General features: G+C 38.8%; 2 protein-coding genes across 4 annotated transcripts; both read left to right on the forward strand.

Moving 5' to 3' along the window:
• Window positions 1–1,210: 1,210 nt before the first annotated feature.
• On the forward strand, window positions 1,211–4,883 carry LOC137939491 (superoxide dismutase [Fe] 3, chloroplastic-like). Of its 3 annotated transcripts, none has more exons than XR_011109942.1 (6): window positions 1,211–1,355; window positions 2,467–2,543; window positions 3,655–3,840; window positions 4,033–4,078; window positions 4,234–4,341; window positions 4,494–4,883. XR_011109942.1 is itself a non-coding variant. In XM_068784774.1 (6 exons), exons 3-6 carry the CDS (start codon window positions 3,697–3,699, stop codon window positions 4,584–4,586), a joined length of 252 nt encoding a protein of 83 aa, XP_068640875.1. In that variant the 5' UTR covers window positions 1,211–1,355; window positions 2,467–2,543; window positions 3,655–3,696; the 3' UTR covers window positions 4,587–4,883. The 3 variants fall into 3 exon arrangements, 2 of the variants coding, with proteins under 2 accessions (XP_068640875.1, XP_068640874.1); XM_068784774.1 differs by having other exon boundaries at window positions 3,655–3,701; XM_068784773.1 differs by lacking the exon at window positions 3,655–3,840.
• A 222-nt stretch (window positions 4,884–5,105) lies between these two features.
• On the forward strand, window positions 5,106–25,931 carry LOC137938765 (protein CHROMATIN REMODELING 19). Its single transcript, XM_068783798.1, has 12 exons — window positions 5,106–5,883; window positions 5,958–6,075; window positions 6,227–6,267; window positions 6,381–6,631; window positions 6,736–6,916; window positions 15,796–15,981; window positions 16,126–16,299; window positions 16,380–16,538; window positions 24,537–24,614; window positions 24,727–24,863; window positions 25,014–25,232; window positions 25,332–25,931. Exons 1-12 carry the CDS (start codon window positions 5,389–5,391, stop codon window positions 25,492–25,494), a joined length of 2,202 nt encoding a protein of 733 aa, XP_068639899.1. The 5' UTR covers window positions 5,106–5,388; the 3' UTR covers window positions 25,495–25,931.
• The last annotated feature ends 348 nt before the right edge of the window (window positions 25,932–26,279 follow it).

The raw sequence follows: 26,279 nt of genomic DNA on the forward strand, positions 1-26,279 counted from the left end.
TTTGAATAAGGGGAGGTTTACAAGTTTTAATTAGTGATTATCAGTTTGATTACTATATTCTTTTAGCACTAACCCTCATTTGAATATAGGTTCGACTTCGAGTTTATCGATTAAACCAACATTAAAAGTAGAAATGGAAGTGTTTAGTGGGTTAATTTAAATCTTCCAAGTATAGCTTAATCAGACAACTACTAGTTTAGTCATTGTTGGTTTGATTACTATCTTGTTTTATGTCAAGCCCTCTTTTGAACATGTATCACCTGATCCCATAACGACGATTTAAACTCATATTTTTTTGTTAAAAAAACAGGAATGCTGTTAGAATCCAAGTATTAGTTTAAACAATTGAGTGTTTAGTGGGTAATTACCAAGTAATTTAACAAGTCAAATATTTGTTTAAATTTGTTAGTTGTGTTCAGTTTTGGAATTGGTCTTGAATTCTTTAAGAAGTTGCTTGAGTTTAGTATCAAGTTCAAAACATTGACTCACTTGAGGAATCATTTGAATTTTCTGTTGAGAAACAACTCCAAACCCTTGATTACATCAAAAACTTCAAAGTTTGACCTAATTAACCTAATTAGGGTTTTGAGGTCTCTAGCCTTGAATTGAATTTTCTGTTGAGAAACAACTCCAAACCCTTGATTAGATCAAAAGCTTCAAATTTTGACCTAATTAACCTGATTAGGGTTTTGAGATCTCTAGCCTTGAATCATCTAACTGCAAAGCTTTCTACATTAATTAACATTCCACACTCATTTAATTTGCTACCCTTTCTTTAAGAAGTTGTGATATTTGTGGAATTGTCATTTTATTCATTGATTATAATTTATATCTACACTAATGATAAATTTTCCTCTTTCTTGTTTGATTCAGTCATTAAAAACCCACTTCATATGTAAATTTAAAAGGAAACACAAAAAATGGAGTTTATTACTTTTGATCAATAATATTAACCAAGACAAATTGGTTTAAAATAGAGTTTATCTAAACCAACTTTGCTAATCAAGGATTTTATTCTTAATAATGACAAATAATACACATTAAATATGATTTTAATCGATTAATTGCAATGAATTGCTCTGAATTTTGAAGATGATAGCCATGAAAAATGGTTTTGGCTTTGTCATGTGAAATACGATGAAAAAACAAAATGATCACTTGGGAACTTCAGTCCCATTTGTTTAACTACAGTTGAGGTTTTGATGAGTTTCGATAACTTTCATCGTAGAAAATATATGGGTAGTTTTCTGCTCAAGCTACCTGGGTCCCGTTCCCAGATTATTTTTTTTCCCGCAAATTCTCGAGTTCTTGCTACTAATTTTTGCGGGTCTTCGAAGACTTCAAATCTGAACAGGGTATTTTTCGTCAGCTTTTGTACTATGAGCTTATAGTGTTGATTTTTCTACACTTTAATGCAATATATCTTTCTTAACAGCGCTTATTCCCAGCCACATTTTGGTCTCAGAAGTTTTGATTTACTTTACTCGTTAGATGGGATATAACTTTGAAAATAAATTGATCGTGTCTCTGAAATTGCTTCTAGTCAGGCTTATGGGTATCTGGACTGAAATTTGTGAAGGGTAAAGTTACCCGAAATATCTGACACTGTAGGAGTTTCAAATGTGTTGTCTCTTTTTAGAACAAAGCATTATATCCGTAAAGTAAGAAAAGGAGAGAAAGATTTGTCTATCTTCATCATTTTAGTAAATGATTCTTCCGAGCTTCGGGAAGATGAGATTGAGCTTACAAATCCCATTTTTCCTAATTAAGGTTGTGCTGGGATCTGTGTTTGTGAGATGCACGTTGAGTGGGAAAAAGTCTCACATTGACAAGTATTCGAAATTAGTATTTGGGTTATAAAGTTGAGTAATTGGCCTTTTAAGTAGTTAGTCATTTTGAGATAGAACCTGCCTCAATCTAATAATGCAAGTATTATGAAGGGCAGATTGGTTTATTTCTGTTCTCTTAACAAGTAATTTTGTGTTGGAATTGTCTAACGGAAGTAGGGGTTCTGAATATTAGGTTGGATTAGCTGGATCAAATTTTTGTGGAGGTCTCATTAGCATGAGAATTTGGACTTTGATTGATAGTATGGCTGGATAACTTTACTGAGTCAATGACTCTTTCCATTTTCTCGGAGAAGATAAACTAGTTGAAGAACTGTGTAGTAAAGTTAGCCGAAAGGAGGTAAAGCTATCTGTTTATTCCTGTTCTTATGGCCAGATTATCATGTCTTGCAGTTGATAATTGTTGCTGGATCGTTTGAAGCCATTCTTGGCAATTCTATGGATCCATCCTTTGATGAAAATTAGTAGAAAATACCATGAAGAATTTCAAATTGATATAGTTTTTCTTTGTTTAAAGCATCCTGCTATAAGTGTTCAATGGATTTCATGTGTTTACTGGGCAGAACTTCTGCTAATGTGCTCATATACTTACTCTGTATCCTTCATTACCTTTGGGCAGAAAAGACAGTTTTTTGGGTCCCAAAGAACTTCAAATGTCCTTTCTTTCTATGGCTCGACAACAACTCCTTACAAATAGTAAGTGGCATCTTAATATTTTGTTGGTTGTCTCTCCTATGCAGTTCACATAAACTGGTACTTTCTATAACCAAACTGTGGGATGGATATTTTGTTTTCAATCCACTAAATTTGGGTGTTCCTGTTCCCAATTATAGCTTTGAAGGATGCTTTAGAACCTTATATGAGTCAGAGGACTCTCGAAATGCACTGGAGTAAACATCATCGAGACTATGTGGATGGATTGAAAAAACAGCTTGAGAACAACAACCCCTTGTATGGCTGCACATTGCAGGAACTCGTGGAAGTAACCTATAACAATGGAAACCCTTTACCAGAATTCAATAACGCTATATATGAGCAGCTCTGTTAAAATGTTTACTGATGACTTTGTCTTTTCAGAACGTTTTAATTGCGGATAACTATCAACAGTTTTAAGTTCTTCTGAGCATTGATTTAGATTTTGAGATATAATGATGCTTATACACATTAGCTGGACGATTTTCTTAGCCCATAAAATGGTGGCCAAACTGACTGAGAAAATTGAAACTGCAAGTTAATGAATTAGTTAATTTGCAATGGAAGTTGCTTGTAGAGCAAGCTTATGAAAGGCCTCACGTTTGGTAGTCAGGGGCTCAAAGATATGATTTTCTCCAGATTAGTCCATATTTGTGGTCAGGACTCTGCATAGCATTTTGTCTGTTGAACGTCTGCTGTTATAATTTATTGCTTCAAGGATATTTGTTACCTGCCCCTTGAATAGGAAAAAATTTCATATCTGTATGTTTGAGTTGTACATGTATGATAGAGTTTCATGTGATGAGCTGCAGTAAGCTACACAGATGGCATGTGGCTATCTGCATGTGGTATCTTTGAACCTCATGCTTCAGATATCTAATTCCCCATTGAAATGAATAATTGGCTTGAGCTACTCGATCAAGATACCAGTGTTTTTTTTTTTTTTTTCAAACTGCAATATTACACCAGTGTTATATGGAATCTCAGTTCCCCTTGCACTTTTTTTTCTTTATATTTTAATTTTTGGTCTAATTTCATAGCTGGGATTCTCTCTGAATGAGAAGTTTTGTATGGTTCAGTTGAGGTCATATCAAGTTGTCATAATGATTTGCAGGTGTGGAACCATGACTTCTTTTTGGGAATCCATGAAACCAGGATGTGGTGAGGAACCTTGGGGAGGTGTTCTTGAACAGATTGAGTAGGATTTTGGTTCATTTAGAAACTTCAAAGAAAGATTTGGGGAGGTTGCTCTTTCACTTTTTGTGTCTGGATGGGTCTGGCTTGTCTGTGTGTATTGACGGTTAAGTTGCTTCTGCAGCATCTTTTTGATCTAGTTCTGATTCTATTAGAATCAAGGTTTTGTGGTCATCTGCTGCATTGATCTGGTTGTCATTCACCTATGGAAACGTTTAGCCTTTGTGGTCATCTGCTGCATTGAGCTGTTTGTCATTCCCCTATGGAAAAGTTTACACTTTTTTTCTGTTTATTTCAGTGAAACCAGAAGAGAAAAGATTGCAGTGACCAAAACATCAAATGCAGTTAATCCTCTTGTTTTCGGTGACGTTATATGTTATATTATTTGTAGATAGGCTCCATTTTCTTCTCCTCCTATTATCAAACTTCCATGTGCTTTTTCCTTTCTATATTTTCTATTCAAATTCCCAACTTCACATTCATTGTTTTTCTTTTGCAGCCCCATTATCAGTTCCTTTTTAGTTTTCTTAGCACATCTTTCTATAATCACAAGTACTGGTGTTCTTTGCTTCTGAATCTGCAGCTTTCAAATTGCCTCGATTACAAGGTAAACAATACAATGTTAACAACTTTTTCTCTTTACTTTTTTATTTTTGGGATTCAAATGCTTTCAAAATTCAGAATTTTTAAGATCTAGTAGGACATGGCTGTGTAGTGACTTTCATTGACTGCTTATGATTTTCATGATACAAATAACAGGATGACAGAGGAAAATACATCAATGTATTCATTAACCACCTTGTGTCGGCATTCAGCGACGGCACGCATGGCTCGGGCAGAGGCCTTTGTTAAATCTAGGAGAGCCAAAGATTCCTGTGGCTTGAAAGATCTCTTGCAATTCTTCATCAGTTTTGATGTTTTTCTTTAAGTAAACACTAACCCCTCTAACCATCTAACCTGTATCTGAATATCAGAGTAAAATTTGAAGTCAAAGGGCAAATACTGTAGCTTTTATTTGCATCTTACACTCTCTTCTTTCTCTCCTAGTAGCTATTCACTGTGAGAACTCAACAGGGCAATGTCTGGTTATGTTGTATGTGATGACTAAGCACATTCCACTCTTAACCACCATTGTAATAACTTTGAGAGGCCAAGGGTAAAAGAGAAAGTGAAAGTTGATTTTTAGGCATATATAAACTTATTTTTTTAATATCTCATATATAACAAATCCCGGGATATCTGATAGCCGGCTCAGGTCCGCCGGATCCTGATGGAGTGATGGTCGAGCGGGTACAGTTAATGAACCGCGATGTTCGTCCCCTTTTACCGCCCTTTTCCTCCCTTTTCTTTTCACTTGAGATGATAGTGAAAAGCTCCGAGAATTGGCGCTTCCCTCTTTACTTTTCCGGATCGCCATCTTTGAACACCTTGTCTTCTGCCGGATTTTTGAAATTTTCGTCTCTTCGTTCCCGCTACGCTCTTTTTTCTTCCTGGAGGTTTTCTTCTTCGATATTATGGTTTTTGCACTGCAACAATCTCTTTTATAGTTCCACCGAGCTGAGAACCCTAGGTTTGCACTCTGGCTTTTTTTATTTTTTGCTCTCGGTAGGAAATATCATTCGTTATTAGTTATAGATGTCTTAGTCGTCGCGAGATGAAGCGCGTTTTTGAAGAAATTTCTGATGACGAGTGGGAGAAGCACGATTTCGAAGTTTCCAGAATCCTCAGCAACGGAAAATCCCCGCCGGCGATTGAGTCATTCTCGTACCAGCCTAAAACACAAGAGAATTGCACAAAAAAAGATGCGACATACCACGGAATTGTTGAAGATAGTTGGGAAGAGGAAGTTGAAGAAAAATTGGAAGATGATGACGTACAAGCGACGGAAAATGTTCCTGCGGGAAACCGGGCCCGTCGATTTGTTGTTGATGAAGAAAGTGATGAAGATTTCGCGGAGGTCGTTGATGTGGAATCTTCTGAGGAGGAAAAAGTATCTGAAGACATAGAAGAAGATGATCTGGTAGGCAAAGCTCTACAAAAGTGTGCCAAAATTTCGGCAACGTTGAGACAGGAGCTATATGGTTCTTCGGCTTTCTCCTGTGACAGATATGCTGAAGTAGAGACTTCTTCGGCAAGGATTGTGACGCAGGTAAACCGAGCTAACTACCGCTCATGGGGGTTTACTTATTTTTTCTTATTTTTACAATTTGGCTGTCTGTGTAGGAAGACGTAGATGCGGCTTGTGCGTCCGAAGAATCAGACTTTCAGCCAACTCTAAAGCCTTACCAGCTTGTTGGTGTCAATTTTCTTCTTCTACTGTATAGAAAAAACATTGGAGGAGGTAACTCAATTTTTTCTCCCATTTTTTTTACTTGAATAGTTCACAACTTTGTGTTAGAAAGTGCGTAAACTGTGCTAGTTCCGTAGATAGTTTAACTTTTCAGGAGTTACTTATTGATCCACTAATAGCGTTGTACTGACTTCTTCTGCAGCCATCTTGGCCGATGAAATGGGGCTGGGTAAAACGATTCAGGTATGTTGGCTTTAACACGTTTTATTCTTTTGGCACAGTGTGTAAGCATATGGCAAATATAGATTAGCATTTTGAAGAAGGTTATGAATGTAATGTATTTCTAATACTCACAGGCAATCACATATTTAACATTGCTGAAGCACCTTGACAACGACCTAGGGCCCCACTTGATTGTTTGCCCAGCATCTGTTTTGGAAAATTGGAAAAGAGAGCTCACAAAGTGGTGTCCATCATTTTCTGTTGTTCAATATCATGGAGCTGGGCGAGCAGCCTACTCAAAGGAATTGAACTATATATCGAAGGCTGGATTACCACCTCCATTTAATGTGCTATTAGTCTGTTACTCACTTTTTGAAAGGCACAGGTTTGTTGTGACTGTTCTGGTCTATTTGATGTTTGAATCAGATACAGAGAAACACCATGTAGTAGTACAGTGAATGTGACATCAATTTTCCATTTCTTCTCTAGTGCACAGCAGAAAGATGACCGTAAGTTGCTGAAGCGCTGGAGATGGAGTTGTGTGTTAATGGATGAGGCTCATGTTTTGAAGGACAAGAATAGCTACCGATGGAAGAATCTGACATCTGTTGCACAAAATGCAAGGCAACGGTTGATGTTGACTGGAACACCATTACAAAATGATTTACATGTATGATATCTGCCCTTGTTGCTCGTCCATTCATTTGTTTACTTAGTTCTTGTGGTGATGACATAGCATTGCGAGGCCAACTTAGTGCTCAGAAGACATTTCATGTACTGATTTGCTTGGAAGATTATCAAGCAACATATTATAGTGAGATCTTCTCCTTATCCTCCGTACAGTTCCTTTGAAGATGCCTTATAATTGCAAGTGGATTTCTCAAGATACTCCTTGTAGCTGATAAAGACCTATTTGAATAAACAATTACTCAAAAGTTGTCCCGCTCTTCCATTAGGCAATCCTACACAATAGAACTGGAAAGCCTGAGTATAATATGAAAGAGCAGAAGTTTGACATATAGTACAGAAATGATGGTGCTCCAATTCCTCTCGACCTTTCAATGCGTAGCATGAAATCTATAAAAGTGAGTGCTAGTCTTTAACTGCTCAAGGCAATAAATAGGTTAATTGTACAGGTTACTGAAGGCCTGAGATGCTCTAGGGCAATGGGTGACAAACATTGTTGTGGAAAGCAATTCCTAATTTTGGTGAACATTGTAGAAAGAAAAGTGATCTGCCACTGGTTTCTTAACATTGATGGCTAGAGATTACTTGCTAATGAAAGAGATGAATCCTAATTTTGCCAATTCCTGAGATGGAGAATGACAAGGCAGTGGTCTAGAGGTCTGAACTTTTTCAACAAGCTAGATGGTGACTCCAAAGTAGTGATTGGATGGTGCTCAACCCTTGCTTTTCATGAAACATTGGACTGTTTTTATGAAATTGTTGACATTATCCCTACTTTTTTTCGTGAATGGTCTCATATATCGAGATCAGCAAATGCTTTTGCTGACTCTCTTGCCATGTAAGGAGCCTCCTTACAATCTCTTGTTGTTAAGGGAGTACTCATTTAGCTAGGCTGTTTGTATTTTTGTTGTTTGCTGAAATAAAATTCTGTGAGAAAATCAGCTCAAGGGTATTTTGGTTATTTTAAATGATCTGATATTTTATATTATGGCGCAATCTTGTTCAGCATGTTTGATTTAGTCACTGTACAAATTTTTATATTCATAGGAAGAGTAGAATGGGAGTTGCAAGGGAAAAAAGTGTTTTCTATTTAGGAAGGGCATTTTTGTTATTTCTGTAATTTATGACTTAAAACCTAACGCAACTCATTTAGAGCTTGTGCCTCTTTTCTCTCTTATTTCTCTCTTTGCCCTTCTCCCCTCTCTCTCTAGACTTTTTATACTTTTCATATGGTATTAAGGCAGTAACTGTTGCTTGGAGTACATCTTAGCCAGACAACCTCCTCTTTATCTAAACGTCTTCACAAAATCAAGGTTTTTCAAATCTCCTCCGTGATTGGTTGGTAAAAATTCAAAATTTCTCTCTTTTCTTCTGCCATTACCTTTGGGTTATTGATTTTATCATCATGTAAAGGATTATTCATGCTTTGATTGCCCAAAAGGGACTCTTTTTTTTAGAGATCTTGGGATGCGTGTCAACTATCTCTAGACCTATGCTTGCGTCATCAATTTACATGTTGATTTCAGCTCTAATTGTGGTCTAGTCTTGAAGGATCTTGTATCTATTTGATACATGGTGTTGATTTAAGCATATATCATTTGTTCAAATCTCATCCTTGTCCTAACCCTAATTTCTATAAAGTGGGGCCCACACCTTGGAATTTGAAAAAGTATTTGGATGTTGAAATTGAATTTTTTTGGTGACTCTATACATACTCTATGGCTGATTTAGGTGAAGTTTATGTACCATCTAGCGATATGGGTGGATCTGCTGGCAAAGATGTAATGCTTATGACATCTGAGAAGTTGATAAGACCAATTATCTTTGTTGGGCCAGGTCAGTGAAAATGTTCTTTAAGGGAAGGAGGGTAAAGTAAATCACAGATGATTCTCCAATCCCAACGACTGATGATTGAGAAGCTGAAGACAACCTATTTATAACTTGGATTGTCAACAGTATTTGTTAAGTTGGTCCAAGGCCCATCCCAAAATGACTAGCTAACTTAGGAAACTTTTTTCCCAACTAATAAACTCTAAAATCTTTGTACTCACTAACCCATGTGGGACTATTCCTTAACACTCCCCCGCATGTGTAGGCCTTCTTTTGTGGCTCTACAAGTGGATAATTTAGGTGTAGGCCCTTCTTGTGGCTTTACAAGTGGATAATTTTAGGTGTAGGCCCTCTTCTGTGGCTCTACAAGTGGATAGTTTAGGTGCAGACTCTTTTTTGTGGTTCTACAAGTGGATAGTTTAGGTGTAGGCCCTCTTTTGTGGCTCTACAAGTGGATAGTTTAGGTGTAGGCTCTCTTTTGTGGCTTTACAAGTGGATAGTTTAGGTGTAGGCTGTCTTTTGTGGCTCTACAAGTGGATAGTTTAGGTCTAGGCCCACATATGAGTACCTGCTTTGATACCATGTGAACTTGGGTCCAAGACCCATCCCAAAATGACTAGCCAACTTAGGAAACCCTTTTCCCGGCTAATAAACTCAAAATCTTTGTACTCACTAATCCATGTGGGGCTGTTCTTTAACAGTATTGACACAATATTAAGGAATCAAGTGATGCATTGTGAAACAACAAAAGGTTATGTGGGTTTATTTGGAGTATCTGTATGCTCAAGAGAGCAATTTATCCAGAGTTTATGAATTGTACACCAATTTCTTTGGTTTGAAAAGGGGTAACAAGATTGTTACACAATATTACAATGCATTTGTAGGACTTTGGTAAGAAATTAATGTATATCATCCATTTATTACAAATGAACATGATTTAAGAAAACAACAAAACCAACTATTGGTGGCGATGTTTCTTGATGGCCTAGGTGTGGAGTTTGACAACATTAAAGCACAAATCTTGGCTTCAAAAAAGGCACCTTTGTTACCCACTAGTTTTAATAGAATTGTGAGGGCATAAACAACTTTGGTATCCAAAGAAGAAAAAAAGAGGTAAGGTGACAGATGCTGCTGCACTTAATACTTTGGGCCCTTGTCCTAGCCTAGCAGACTTATCTCGAGGTCGGACAAGTTCTGGGTGAGGTATAGGTAGAGACAGATTAGGCAGAGGTCGAGGCAGAGGTGATGGTAAGTCTGAGAGGAAGTGTGTCCATTGTAGACGAATAACTATTACTCCAATATATGCTGGATAAAATTTGAAAAACCTACTTGGGCAAACTCTACCAGACATGAGACTAGTGGAACAATTTCAAAGGTTGTTGCTTGTGTCCTTTAGGGGGAGCTGATGAGGTACAATAACTATTTCAACAACAATAACAGATTATGCATCATCTAGCTCAGTTATTAGCGTCCTCAACATCTATGATTCATGCTCCTACTCCTACTACTCTGGCTACTTCAGGTATGTCCGCTCTTCATGTGTCCTCTCTCCTACCTGGGTTATCGATTTCGGAGCTACTGCTCACATGTCAAGTATGTCATCCTTGTTTTCTAACCTGAAAGAGTCATTATATATAAAACAAGTAAATTTAGCTGATGGGTTTGTTTCCTCAGTCTAGGGTGTTGGTACTGTTATCCCTACATCGTTCGTGTCTCCCCATTCTGTTTTACTAGTTCTTAAATGTCCCCAAAATTTGTTGTCAATGAGCCAATTAATTAAGTCTATGAACTGTTCTTTGACTTTTTATCCTACTCATTGTCTATTTTAGGACCTTGCAACGAAGTGGACGATTGGTTCTGCGTGTGAGAGAGGTGGTTTTTATTATTTAGAGCGCCACTTGCCAGATAATATACTACATGCACTTCATATATCTGCTACTCCATTCCAGTGGCATTTGCGATTAGGTCATCCTTTGCCAGCAAAATTGATTAAAGTTTTTTCAGAATTTCCTTCCAATCTTACACTTTAGTGCGAGTCATGTCAATTGGGCAAGTATCGTCAAAGCTCCTTTCCAACCTCTCATCATAAGATAAGTCAACTATTTGAGGTCCATGTCCTGTAACAAGTTTGTTTGGCTTTAGGTACTTTATCTCATTTATTGTTGATTTTAGTAGGTGTACTTGGGTTTATCTCCTTTGGGAGAAGTTTGAAGCTTTCGATGTATTCAAATTCTTTTACAATGAAATAAAGAATCGGTTTTTGTCTTCTATCCATATTTTGCGTATTGACAATGGCCTTGAATTTATGAATCATAAGTTTGACAATTTTTGTCAAAATCAAGGGATCATTCATCATACCTCACGTGTGTTTACTCCACAACAAAATGAAGTCATAGAGCGTAAGAATCGTCATTTCCTAGAAGTGGCTTGCACTATGATGTTACACATGAAGGTTCTTAAACACTTTTGGGGTGATGCGGTAGTACTTACTGCATGCTACTTGATCAATAGGATGCCTTTATTTGTCCTTGAAAGTAAAATTCCCATTCAAATTCTATTGCCTTAAGCTCCATTATTTTCAGTTTCACCTCTTGTCTTTGGATGTGTTTGTTTTACTCATGTTATGGGATCATCCAAAAATAAGTTATCTACTCGTGCAATTAAGTGCATTTTTCTTAGGTACTCTCGTACATAAAAGGGGTATAAGTGTTTTTATCCATCTACTAGAAAAATATTTGTATCCGTAGATGTAATATTTTTTTGAGAATACTCCCTTTTTTTAGTCTACTACTCCCATTGATGTACCATCTTCTTCCCCAGTTTTCGAGTCAGTTATTCCCTTGCTTGTTGAAGTTTTTCTTGGACCTACGCAAAACTACCATTGTTGAGAAACCTTTGTAGGTATATTAGTGTTGATAGGTGCATCCCTCTGAGTCGATGACCTCCTTTCCTATTTAGGAACATTATTCATCTTCGTCTCAGGATCCTGAGGTAAGTGATATGCACCTACCCATTGCTTTAAAGAAAGGTGTTCAGAAAGGTATTTGTCATCCATTGTCTCATTTTTGTGTCATATGATCATTTGTTTGACAATTACAAAAAGTTTGCATTGTCTATTTCTACTTGCACCATTCCTTCTTTAGTACACGATGCTATGTCCTCTCCACAGTGGAAGCAAACCTTGGATGTTAAGATGGCTGCTCTGCTAGAGCGAGAAACTTGGTAGTTATGTGAGTTACCTTCAGGGGCTACAGTGGGGCTGTTGATGGGTGTATGCAGTCAAATATAGGGTTGATGGTTTGGTTGAGAGGTGTAAAACTTGTCTGGTGGTCAAAGGATATGCACAAACTTATGGTGTAGATGTGTTTGAAACTTATTCTCCAGTTGCTTGATTATCTTTGGTACGCATTTTGGTATCTATTGTTGGTACTCAGGGTTGGCCCATATGCCAGTTAGACATAAAGAATGCTTTTCTGTATGATGACTTAGAAGAAGAGGTCTATATGGAGCAACCTCCAGGGTGAGATGCACCAGGTATGCAGACTCAAGAAAGCAATCTATGGGCTAAAACAAAGTCCTCGTGCTTGGTTTGAAAATTTTAGCCAAGTAGTGATGTTTATGGACTTTTCTAGAAGCCATTGCGATCATTTGTTGCTTGTCATGAAAAGGCCTTTAGGGATCATAGTTTTACTTGTATATGTGGATGATATTATATTGTCTGGTAGTTATGCCCTTGGAATTGAAGACGTTAAAAAGCTACATGCTACTCACCTCCAGACCAAAGACTGGTGAGCATTGAAATACTTCTTGGGTGTTGAAGTTGCAAGAAGCAAAGAAGGATTAGTACTATATCAAAAAGAGTATATAATTGATATGCTACATGAGTATGGATTATTGGGAGCTAAACTAGTAGATACTCCGATGGAAGTTGGACTCAATCTACACGATTACCAAAGTGTAGAATTGAACGATAAAACATTGTATAAGAGACTGGTTGGGAAGCTCATATATGCCATAGTTACATGCCCAAATATATTTTTTGTTGTAAGTGTAGTAAGTCAGTTTATGGAATATTCAAGGAAGATTCACTTTGAAGTAACTTAGAGGATCTTGAAATATCTCAAGGGAGCACTAGGAAAAGGTCTTTTTCTTTAAAAATAATGGCCACTTGAAAATTGTGGCCTTCTCTGATGCAGACTATGCTGGGTCAAAGCTAGCTAGAAAATCAAATACGGGCTATTGTGTCTTTTTGGGTGGTAGCTTAATTAGTTGGAAAAAACAAGAAACACAATGTTGTTGCTAGATCCATCGTAGAAGTGGAATACAGGGCTATGACTTGTACTGATTTGAGCTCATGTGGGTGAGATCGGTCTCTTGGGAGTTAGACATCCATCTGAATGAAGCCATGACTACGTTCTGTGATAGCCAGGCTGCTATATTTATTGCCAGCAATCCAGTTTTTCATGAAAGATCAAAACTCATAGAGGTGGATTGTCATTTTGTTAGAGATACCGTGATGAAGAAAGATGTGATCACCCCTAAGTTTGTTCAGCTGATCAACTCGGAGATGTCTTCACCAAAGCGTGAATTTATAAGCTTTTGTGACACGTTCGGTGTGATGGATATATATGCTCGAACTTGAGGGGGAGTTTGAGAAAATCAGTTCAAGGGTATGTTGGTTATTTTACATGATTGGATTTTTATATTATGGCACAATCTTGTTCAGCATGTTTGGTTTAATTAGTGTACAAATTTATATATTCATAGGAAGAATAGAATGAGAGTTGTAAGGAACAAGTGTTTTCTATGAAAGAGGGGCATTTTTGTCATTTCTGTAATTTATGAGTTAAAACCTAATAAATAGCATTGGGGATTGTGCACAATCCCCAACGCAGCTCATTCAGAGCTTGTTCCTCTTTTCTCTCTTCTTTCTCTCTCTCTCTCTCTCTCTCTCTCTCTCCTTCTCCTCTCTATCTCTCTAGATTTTTTATACTTTTCATAAATTTACTTCACTAAAAAAAAAATTAAAAAATAAAAGCTAGATGGTGCTCTTTTGGAATCATGGTGGCTCTTATCTTCTTACTACTGCCCCCTTGGTTTCATGGGCTTTTGGAATCTGAAATTAGGGCTGTTCTCTTTGGGCTCAAGATTTACAAGGATTCCTGGATTGTGATTGGCTTCTTCAAGAACAACAGAGACCCTACTCGGCATTTTTGGATCATATTTTAGGGAATTCATTGTGATCGCTTAATTGTCATACTGTGCTTTCACTTCCCCCTAATTTACCTGATAAATTAGCAATGGAGTTGATCATCAATCTCTTGTTATTATTGATCATCTCTTCTACTTCTCTCATGTATTTTAGCACTCTAGGTTGCAAATGAGTTGGCTTGATTGTACTTGTCCTTTAACTTGAATAAAATTCTAACACATAAAGGAAATCATTTTAATTTTGAGTCAATAGGATACATGTAAAAAGTCATACTTAATTGGGGAATAGGGAGCTCTCAGTCCATTAAGCCTCAAATTTTGGATCCAGATCTAGACTTTTTTCTACAGGCATTCTGGACATGGATAATATGGTTTGACATGCCTAAAACCCTGGCCAAGTTTGCTGGACCTGAGCTTATTGCCACAATCAGCGGAAATACAACTTCTTATTAGAAAGTCAAAGGTTTCTTCTTAGTTTGTCAGGGTAGCTACAAAAATTAATAGGATCTTGCTGCAGAAAAATTGGCATCCTGCCACTCCCCAAACTTGTTTTCTATTCAGTCATGTGTCTTCAGAGGCTTGGCCAAATCAACCATACCCAGTGAATGGTTTGTTTGATTTTATACTCGAGATGATCAAAGTCACATCAGGCTTCAGTGTGGCATCCAACAAAGGTTTCCCATTGCAGTACTATTTTGTTACAGTGAAGCTGCTAAGGTTGACTACAACATCCTAAGGTTTTGATAATGGTGATGGTCATATTTAAAGGTAATTTTATTAAAAAAATGTTAAGGAATAGTCCCACGTAGATTAGTGAGATCAAAGATCTTAAGTTTATTAGTTGGCAGAAGAGGTTTCCTAAGTGGCTAATTATTTTGGGATAAGCCTTGGACCCAGTTTCACAGGGTATCAGAGCAAGTACTCGTATGTGAACATTTCACCCAAATTATCCACGTACTTACACGTGAGGGCCTCCACCCAAATTATCCATGTGTCTAAATGTGAGGGGGAGTGTTAAGGAATAATCCCACATGGATTAGTAAGATCATATATCTTGAGTTAATTAGTTGGCAGAAGAGATTTCCTAAGTGGCTAGTCATTTTGGGATAAGCCTTGGACCCAATTTCACATGGTATTGGAGCATTAAGCATATAGTATCTAGACACTTTTTTTTATCCAGATATCACAAAACAGTAGTAAACCTTGCTCTGATACCATGTGAAATTGGGTCCAAGGCATATCCCAAAATGACTAGCCACTTAGGAAACCTCTTCTGCCAACTAATAAACTCAAGATCTTTGATCTCACTAATCCATGTGAGACTATTCCTTAACACTCCCCCACATATTTAGGCACGTGGATAATTTTGGGATAAGCCTTGGACCCAATTTAACATGGTATCAGAGCAAGTGCTCGTATATGGGCATTCCACCCAAATTATCCACGTGCCTAAATGTGAGGGGGAGTGTTAAGGAATAGTCCCACATGGATTAGTGAGATCAAAGATCTTGAGTTTATTAGTTGGCAAAAGAGGTTTCCTAATTAGCTAGTCATTTTGGAATAGGCCTTGGACCCAATATCACAAAAAACTATTCACATGACATCCAGAATTATGTCTTCCTTTACCCCCTCTTGTATTTTTGTTGATTTCTATTTTCTAGACTGGTATATGTGTTGGATGCTGCACTATTTTTATGAGTAAGAAATTGTCAGTGGTTGATTACCATTCACACCTCTAGGTTACTTTTCACTTGTTTAGTAAGTAGCTAATAATAGCTCAAAAGCCCCATTAGTGTAATATGCGCTGGCTTATCCTTGTAGGAGCTGTGGTCATTATTGGAGTTCATGATGCCTGATATTTTTGCTACTGGAGATGTGGACTTGAAAAAGCTACTGAATGCGGAAGATCGGGATTTAATTCTTCGTATTAAGTCCATCTTGGGACCTTTTATTCTGAGGCGATTGAAATCAGATGTAATGCAGCAACTTGTCCCAAAGATACAGAGGGTAACTTTGATTTTTAATTATTTATTTATTTTGTGTGTGTGTGTGGAAAGTTTTAATTTTACTTCTGTTTATCTCTAAACTGTTCTCTTAATTTCTTTACCCTGCCAATATAGTTCGGCATAAATGTGTATAGAATTTTTGCAGGTTGAGTATGTTGTAATGGACACGGAGCAATCTCAGGCTTATAAAGAAGCCATTAACGAGTACAGAGCAGCTTCACAAGCTCGCATGACAAAGAATTCTCAGAGTACTGTCACTAATATTATTAGCATTCTTCCAAAACGCCAAATCTCCAACTATTTTGTTCAGTTTCGCAAGGTGAATCCAGCTTCCATTAATTCTTTCTTGCCTCTGTGGGAACTTCTCAAATCTCATATAATATGATATATATCTGTCAGATTGCAAATCACCCACTACTTGTGAGGCGTATTTACAAGGATGAGGATGTTATTCGGTTTGCCCGATTGTTGCACCCAAAAGGTGCATTTGGGTTTGAATGCACATTGGACAGAGTAATTGAGGAGCTTAAGAGTTACAATGATTTTGTACTTCACAGGGTAATTCTTGGTCCAAGTTCCTAAGGTTTTGTCACTTGCTTTCTTCTTTTTTAACTAAATTTTTATACTGTACTTTTTAGAACACAATAAGAGATTAGATTTAAAAGGAGAAAAGTATATCACACTGCCAAGAGGGAAAAGAACAAAGGAAAATGAAAATCTGACATAAGGAATGCTTACTAATAATAAAAAAGAATGCTAAAACTGCCAATAGACAACCTTTTGCTGTACTTTCTTATACTCATGATGTCAGTTTCAATTGACTATCTGGGATATTTATTGTTTAGTTTCTTTGTGCATTATTCTCCTTTCAAAGAAGCCACAGTGAAGTCCAAGTGGACCTCCTCCGCCATACAAAAAGAATGCAAGTAGAGCTACCTCCACGACTCTCTTCTCCACAAAGAACTTGAAAAAAAATGAAATAGAAAGATGTTTTATTAAGGCAGAGAGGTGTTTTATTGAAGTAAAAAGATGTTTTGAAATAAATTAAGGTTAACTACTGTTAATCATACTTCATCAATTATGCATTGTTAGTATAATATTTGAAGTTACCATTGGTTTGGGAGTTGGAAATTCCAGAAATCTCTCTCCTAGTTTTATATAAGAAGAGGAGAAAGTATCTAACTTATGAGAAACATGATACTATATGGAGGAAAAAAGAGGCAACTGATGTGGATTTACCTATGTTAAAGTTGTGTCCAGTTCATCCAAAAATTGAAGTTACAAGGCATTTTTTTTTTTAAAAGATGTGATTATATTAAGGCAAAAAGCCAAAACAAAACAGAATCACAAAGAGTGCAAAAAGGACTCTGAGACAATGAGAGATTGGTGAGAGGTTCCTTGCCTAGCCAAAAGGTTAGTGAAGAATTGCCTGATCAAGACTTAGCCAATAACCACCTGAGAATCACCTTCAACCTAGAGCCACTGAGGTGGACGCCCAACATTGAAGTCAGAGAAGATAGAAAGCCCAGACTTAAGTGCCAAAAGCTCAACCGTTGTCGTATCCACTCTGCCAATGGGCCCAAATAGGTGACAAGAACCTTCCCATTGTGGTTCCTAAACACTACTACCCTTGATACCAGTGGGCCTTGGACACCTAAAAACACTGCCATCAAAATTAAGCTTAATGACACCGGGGGGTGGTGGAGGGGTCCATTCCTGCGCGGTGGTGGGTTGCAGGATGGACGTTTGGGCAATAAGGCGCAGCTAATAAACTCCTGAATTCTCCACGGGTACTTAACTAGGCCACAATGGAATTGGTAATTCTACAAATAACTTCATCCTCTGAGGCTCTAGAACATTTGTTTCACTCAAGCCATAGTCCTCAAGGAACATAAGGATAGTTGAGAACAAGCATTTCCCATACTTTGGGTGACTTGCCCCTTAGTAAATTGGCAAAGGATACTCTAATTGCTTAGAGCACAGAAGGAGAGACCAATCTTACCAAGAAAGTGAGCCCAAATGCACCAAGCAAAGGAGCAATGGTGGTGGACGTGATCAACACTTTCTTCAGCAGCATCACAAAGTCGCACAATGTATTTGGGGAGTTGCCCCAACGCCTGAGATTGTCTATGGTGAGAATTTTGCCAAGAAGTGCTCTCAAAAGGAAGTAGCAAACTTTAGGGGGGCCAGAGAGCTTCCAGTTAATAGGCGTACCTTGCCATCCTCGCAGAACAATGTATGCTAAGGAGACCATGGTTCAAATGATTCTATCTTCCATATGAGAATAGAGCCTCACGTTTTGAAGGATAGGAAGCAGTTGGCAAATGTCATAAGTTTCTTCGTTCTTTATTCCTCTTTTGAAGCAGAAATCTCAAACCCCATAACTACTCACCGTAGCTTGAGTGTTAGCAACTGAGATAAATCGATTTCCGATCAAATTTACAAGCCGAAGGAAGGAGGCCGACAAGGGGCCTATTGCCAACCCACTTGTCCATCCAGATGCGGGTGTTCTCCCTATTTCCCACATAGTGTTTGGTGATGGCTCGATTCGATTCGATTTATCTCGATGGGGCTCGTTTAAGTTAGCGAGCCGAGCTCGAGCAAACCATGGTTCGGTTCAGAAGCTCGCGAATCTGCTCGTTAACGAAGCTTCGGGGATTATGTAGCGGCAACTTTAGAGTTAGGGGAATGGATTCGGGGATTCAGAGCTAGGGAAAATTGGAAGTAAATCAGTGTTGGCGGTGCGAATGGGACTGCAATCTGCCCTTTTAGGTAAGTTTTGCGTCTCAATCGATTTTTGTAACCAGCGTTGCCGACGGAAATGAGTAAGCTAATTGATTTTTCAAGTGACGGGGACCCGATGGTGGACGCCATCGAGGCACTCCCTTTTTGCGCGTGGCTGGAGGTTGAAGACGACCTCCAATGCGCAAAAACAAAAAAATAAAAATTTTTGAAAGCATATGGTAAGTCGTAATCGGATTTAATTTCCGAGTCGGGTCGGATGGGTTGAGTCGGCCCCACTCACCCGTTCCAACTCGCTCATTCCAGTTGCCCTTGAGCAGGCCGAGTCGCCCATTCCAATTCTCTCAATCCCAGTGGCCCATATGCCAATCTGGGGAGCCGTTTCAAGAATTTGAGCTTGATCTTGTGCTGCCATAGCAGCAACTTGAACAACTCCATGAGATGGTTCTTTGCCTTTTGCAGTCAGAAGTGGAAATTAATTGATGAGATTAATGCTTCGCAGTGTGAAATGAGGAGAAATATGATATACTAACTAACTGATCTCCTACTGCTGCTGCAGTTGCTTAGTGGGAGACTGTTGGGTGCAGCTGGAATGCCTGCAGACGCAGTCTCCTAATCGTCCTCCGGCTTCCGCCTTAGATAGGATCCTCTCCTTCCGAGTTGAGAGACAAGATTCCAGTTTCTCAATGACCGGACTCCAAAAGTTGATCGGTTGGAAGTCAGAGGGGTGCTTGGGGTTGTCCTTCTTAGGTACCAGGGCGATGAGTGGCATACCCATGGTTTTGCATTTGATGCCCTTATGGTAAAAACTTTTCATCATGCCATGATATCAAATTTTAGCATTTGCTAGGACTTCTTGTAGAATACCCTATTGAACCCGTCAGGGCTGGGAGCACAGTCAGAGGGAAGACTGAGAACAACTTACTCAATCTCCTTCTTAGAGAAGGGGAACTCCAAGAGATCAACCACAACGGGCGATATGCCCTAGAATTGGAGGGTGGAATTGAACAGGTGAAACATAATTTCTTCCTTATACTGCCTTGTGAAAAAACTAAGCAACTCATTAGTAATGAGGGATCTATTTGATGCTATCTCCCAATTAATGCATAAGGAGCTAACCCAATTAGATCGGCGATGGGTTGAGGTAATTGCATGGAAAAATTTAGTGTTGCCATTGCCCTTGGGCAAGCCATTTGAATTTCGCCCATTGTTGCTATTGGATACGCTCAGCATGAGTGATGTCTTGAAAATGATTGGAGCATGCAATTCTATTGGACAATTCAAGGGGAGAGAGCTAACTCTGTTCTTCAATGGCATCGAGGGTGGCAATTTGGCTGAGGAGAGAATCTTTTCGGACAATAATAGAACATTCAGTAGAATCACTTTTTCTACCGGGAGTTTGATAGAAAAAATACTTATTCAACCCTGACTTGGGCCAGTGTATTCAAAGGGCTCACTGCCTGCCCCTACCAGTCATCAAAAACAATTGGAAGCTAGTTACTATATTCTCCCCTCCAGCTCCAACTCAGCTCAGACCTTGCCTACCCCCACCTAGTGGATCTTTCAAACTTAACTTTGATGGGAGTTTTCTTGGGAACCCAGGTCCAGCCAGCATTAGTGGTGTCATAAGGGATCATTAGGCCCAATTCTTCTATCTTACACAGGTTCTATTGGAAGAGGAGAAACTGAGTCTAAAATCAAGATTTCGCTCAAGGGGTTCAAGCTATATAAGCTAAATTTCTCTCCTGGTGGTGGTAGATGGGACTATGCCAATGCAATCAGCAGGATGAAAGGCAGCTCCCACCCCAACGTTTTTGGCTACGTATTCAAGGAAGTCAAAAACATCTGTAACCCTTTAATTGTATCATGGCAGCTTAGGTAGAGGGCTGCAAATGATATTCCTGATATACTAGCAAAGGAAGGAGTGTCCTGACCTTTTCTTGTTCTTGGGAACTCTTTATCTTATTGCTTCTTGCTTGTGCTGTTGTTTTTCTTATTGGGGTGCTCTCTATGATCAATAAAAGTCATCCACTATTTCAATTAAAAAATGCTTTATAATTATATGAGAAATGCTTTTACATCATTTATAAGATGTGGCATTAGGTCATTATCGTTCTTTGGAACTTCTGTAAACCTCTTGGGCTAAGAACCACGTTAGTGCTTCTTGGGTTATTTTTTCCATAGTTTCCTATTAGAGAAATAGAAAACTCATTTTTCCTATCGTTTTTTAAAATTTCTAGAGGCAAGAGGAATTTTTCCGTCCCCCCAAAAGGCACAAACACCAGAATATTTTGCTCTAAAATTTTGGTCAAGGGAAAATTTTCCTATGGCATTTTTTTCCCTACACTTTCTGGTTGAGACACACATGCCCTCAAAGTGGGACTATGGTATACCTTGTTGTGGCGAACTCCCATCCACTAAGTTCATTTTGTCTTTCTGTTACTTGTACTCTCAGATAGTTCATTTGCTTTACTTGTGCCCTCTTCACTTCTTTGTTGCTTGTAACTTCTGTTCTTAACAAAAAGGAATTTCTTGAACTGGGCTTAGGATCTGCCAAGGCCAAACATTTATAGGACTACTCCCCCACGCTAACATCTATGATGTGTATACAACCAGCATGAGTTGTTAAGTAGAATGAACAAACTTTTATACATAAACGGCCTCCTTTGTGCCTAGGTTAACATAACATAGGGGTGCAGACAGGTCAGGTTTGGAGTGGATTTCTTAAAATGAGACTTCGCCCCATGAGCCCAATCCAAAACTTGTCCCAGCAAAAAACTCATGACTGTGCAAGAAATTCAACCCCATTCCAGCCCCATTCAAACCAAACTCCCTCACCTGTCACCATCATGTTCTTGCATACTCCGCCCATGATCTATTCCAACCTTTTTCTCCAGAAAACGCTCTTGTAGAAGTTAGTTTTTCATTTTTCTTATTGTTACTTAAAATAGAAGGACATAAGCATATTAGATTTTTGGCCAAACTTTTCTTTTCCTCAAATATCTTCTAGGTTTTAATGGACAAATCCTGCTCAAGACATGCACTGGGCCCTGAAAGAAACAAACCTGGACTTAGATTTACTTTGATGTATGTTGAACTTGGGTTGACTCTTTTCTAAAATGACTAGCCAAAATTAGGTGTATTTGTCAACTACTATACCTAGAATTTTTTATACCCAAACCTCTGGAGATTAATTTCTCCACAATAACACCTCTAATGCCCAAACTACCAGCCTAGGATATGGATTATATGCTTAATTGTGGATTTTTATCTACTAAAAAATCCTAATGTGTTATATTTGGAATAAGTGTTTCCTTTTTGTTAGTTTGTTATTTTTTTCTTCCCTAAATAACTGGTGACACAAACCAAAGATACCTCAAACAACCACGAGACTTGATTCATAGACCTCACATAAAGAAGCAAGATTGATTTGATCGAACTTCCTCTCAAAGCTAAATCTCCATTTCTGTTCACCGCTGCAGTTCAACAATTAGATCCAGCAGCTACTTGACATCAAACTCTCTCTTCTTCACAATCTAATCTGGAAGTCCAGCATGGCATATATCCCATAGAAAATTTAGATTGAGAGAAACAGCTGACACTCTAATAGTAAAGCCGGCCCGGTAGGAAAGATTATTGAAGAAATCTCACAGCATGTTATCTCTTGGGTTTGCACTCTTCCAGATTTCAAAGACATCCCTGGAGGTTTGATTCACAACAACTGGTGGCTGGTCTCCAATATTGCTGGTTATAGATCGCGTTCACATGTTGAATGGTTCCCCCCTGCCCATGCTAATCTCAAACTCAATTTCCATGGGTATTAAAAGGCAACCCACGTCCGTCCGGTGGTAATGGTCTTTTCTGGAGATGGATTAATTGCAATCTCTTTCTCCAAGCCTCTTCGTCCCACTGCTTCAACCACGACTGAGCTCTTTGCCCTCCTTGAAGGCCTCAAGCTTTATGATTCTCACTTCTCTGAGCCACTAGGAATTGAAGGAGGTTCTAGTGCTATGATCAGCTGGTGCAAGAAGGCCAACAAGCCTTCTTGGAAACATTGGAGTGCATTTATGATATTTGTAGTTGTTAAGGAATAGTCCTACATGGATTAGTGAGTACAAAGATCTTGAGTTTATTAGTTGGAAAAAAGGCTTCCTAAATTGGTTAGTCATTTTGGGATGGGCCTTAGACCCAATTTAACATGGTATCAGAGCAGGTACTAATATGTGGGCCTACACCTAAACTATTCACTTGTAGAGCCACAAAAGAGGGTTTACACCTAAACTATCCACTTGTAAAGCCACAAAAGAGGGCCTACACCTAAACTATCCACTTGTAAAACCACAAAAGAGGGCCTACACCTAAACTATCCACTTGTAGAGCCACAAAAGAGGGCCTACGCGTGAGGGGGAGTGTTAAGGAATAGTCCCACATGGATTAGTGAGTACAAAGATCTCGAGTTTATTAGTTGGGAAAGAGGTTTCCTAAGTTGGCTAATAATTTCGAGATGGGCATTGGACCCAACTTAACATGGTATGAGAGTGGGTACTCATATGTGGACCTACACCTAAACTATCCACTTATAGAGCCACAAAAGAGGGTCTACACCTAAACTATCCACTTGTAGAGCCACAAAAGAGGGCCTACACCTAAACTATCCACTTGTAGAGCCACAAAAGAGGGTCTAAATGTGAGGGGGGAGTGTTAAGGAATAGTTCCACATTGATTAGTGAATACAAAAGATTTTGAGTTATTAGTAGGAAAAAAGGTTTCCTAAGTTGGCTAGTCATTTTGGGATGACCATTGGACCCAACTTAACATGGTATGAGAGTGGGTATTCATATGTGGACCTACACCTAAACTATCTACTTGAAGAGCCACAAAAGAGGGCCTACACCTAAACTATCCACTTGTAGAGCCACAAAGGAGGGCCTACACCTAAACTATCCACTTGTAGAGCCACAAAAGATGGCCTACGCCTAAGTCATCCACTTGTAGAGTCACAAAAGAGGGTCTACATGTGAGGGGGGAGTGTTAAGGAATAGTTCCACATTGATTAGTGAGTACAAAAGATTTTGAGTTTATTTCCTAACTAGTCATTTGGGATAGGCCTTGGATTCAATTTAACAGTAGTCTTTCTAGGATCCATTTCTTTTGCTGGTCTTATGTAAATTGCTTAGCCAATGATTTGGCTGATGTTTTGGCGAGGGTGTTGATCATCAATCTCTCGTTGTTAGCGTCAGCCCCTCTTTGCTTTGTGTTGCTCCTTGAGCTTTGCCTTTTGACTTAATGAAATTGACTTTTTTCAAAAAAAAAAAAAAAAAAAAAAGAAAAGGAAACATATGGCCTTTAAGCATTCATTGTGGTGTTTCTTAATGTCAACTTTTTGTGTCAGAACTTCCCCCAAAACTCTCTTGCAGACTACTATTTGGCTAAGTGTGAAAAGGATGGCCACCATTTTTCCAGGTGTTTTATTATTATGTTCTAAAGATGGGCTACATGCCATCTTCAAACTACTTTCGTTTTTTAGGCTGCAAGCAGCAACTGGTATCACATTGCTTTCTTTGCATACAATGCTCCATTTTCATGCGTTGAATCCAAAATGTTGCTTAAATTTGGTGAATATTTTGTTTCCCTGGCAAACTTGGATGGAACATATAAAAGATTGTGCCTTAATTAATGTAGAATTATATGTATCTGCCAATCCACCAATCCAATTGAACTTAATTGTTCCATACTATTTCTTGTGTTCACACTGTTTGCATATAAAGGACGTCGGTAGCCACTTCCTTACATGTTTCTCCCACGTGCTTGCAGCTTCTGGTTTCATATATAGGCATTGGTGCAGAAGGGACTCTCCTAGAAGAACATGTAATGCTTTCTGCAAAATGCCGGGTATGTCATATCCTGTAGCTGAACCTGAAAACTTAATGAATTAAAATTAAAATGACTGGTTGTGGTTTCTATATTGTTGTTTATCTTGCTTAGATGTTTTTCCTTTTTGCAGGCATTAGCCAAACTTCTTCCTTCACTGAAGAGAGCTGGGCATCGTGTTTTGATTTTCAGCCAGTGGACAGCAATGCTTGACATTCTAGAATGGACTTTGGATGTTATAGGGGTGACCTACAGGCGTCTTGATGGCAGGTATAATTCACATGGAAATCCAGTTTTGACGTGTGTAAATGAGTGGCCGCTTGAAATAAGTTCTGAATTTACATACCATGCACTCGTTCTGTTGGGCTTTAAGAAGGCCTAGTGAAATGATCTGTCTCACTGTTCGTGTCCAAATTTCAGTACACAGGTAAATGAAAGGCAGACTATAGTGGACACTTTCAACAATGACCCATCCATTTTTGCATGCTTGCTGTCCACGCGAGCAGGAGGTCAGGGTCTAAACTTGATTGGAGCCGATGCAGTTGTTATTCATGACATGGATTTCAACCCGCAAATGGATCGCCAGGCTGAAGATCGCTGCCATCGGATTGGTCAAACGAAGCCTGTTACCGTCTATAGGTAAATACCCCCTCCAATTGTGTTGGGATCCTTGTAAAACTATCGTACCCTTCGAGAGAAAAAACCCTTAACAAAGTAAAATGGTTAAACTGTGGACAGGCTCGTGACAAAGGACACAGTGGACGAAAATGTATATGAGATTGCAAAACGGAAACTGGTGCTCGATGCTGCCGTGTTGGATTCTGGTGTTGAGCTGGATGGAGAAAATGACATATCCGAGAGGACTATGGGAGAAATTTTATCCTCCCTCCTGCTTGTCTGAAAGAAAAATGCAGAGATTACTCGACGTGCTTGTTCAAAGCGGTTGCATTGCTCCATGGCTTGATCGACTTCTCCAACATTGTTAGTGAAACCATTTCCAGCATTCTACAGTGAAAAAGGGGATTCATAGCGGCAATTCCAAGGTCGCACTGAATGATGAATACATGTCAATGTGCGAGAAATCAAAAGGCATGTAGTAAAATATAGAAGATAGTCTTCAATCTTCATCTATTGAAGTAGAAAGTGCTGTTAATGCCCTCCACAAAATCCGAGTTGATTTACCTGAATCATGGTCTCTCATAGATCTCCGATGTATCACACAGCAGAGATATTGTAACAATATTTTGAATTCCCTAGAAATCAACTAATTCTGTAATTTATAAGATTGATTACCGACGAGCTGGTTTTGATAATGTCACCAGTTTCTCACCGTCAGAATCCTGCAGCAAATCCCTTCACAAAATCTGAATTGATTTACCTGAATCATGGTCTCAGTTAGATCCCCTCTGATGTCTTTTTATCCAGGATGGGGTATAGCAGACCCAGAAAAATGGGCCTACAGGAGGAAGGAGACAGAGGGGTAAGTTGAGATGGGGCATATCAGACCTAAAAACATGGTCCTACAGCAGGAAAAAGTGCCCAATTCCCCGTCCTCGGTCGCTGAACATGCTTGCATCTCCCACGTCGCTCATGTCCCTTGCCCATAAATTCTCCAGCAAGCCCCAATTAATCCCAAAAGCAGCCGCAGTGCAAGCTGGCCACAATCACACATGACACAACAATAAT

This window comes from Aristolochia californica, unplaced genomic scaffold (assembly GCF_029961685.1).
Source record: "Aristolochia californica isolate CCGP_79_NKW_82.1479 unplaced genomic scaffold, dmAriCali1.0.hap1 SCAF_8, whole genome shotgun sequence".
NCBI classification, from domain to species: domain Eukaryota; kingdom Viridiplantae; phylum Streptophyta; class Magnoliopsida; order Piperales; family Aristolochiaceae; genus Aristolochia; species Aristolochia californica.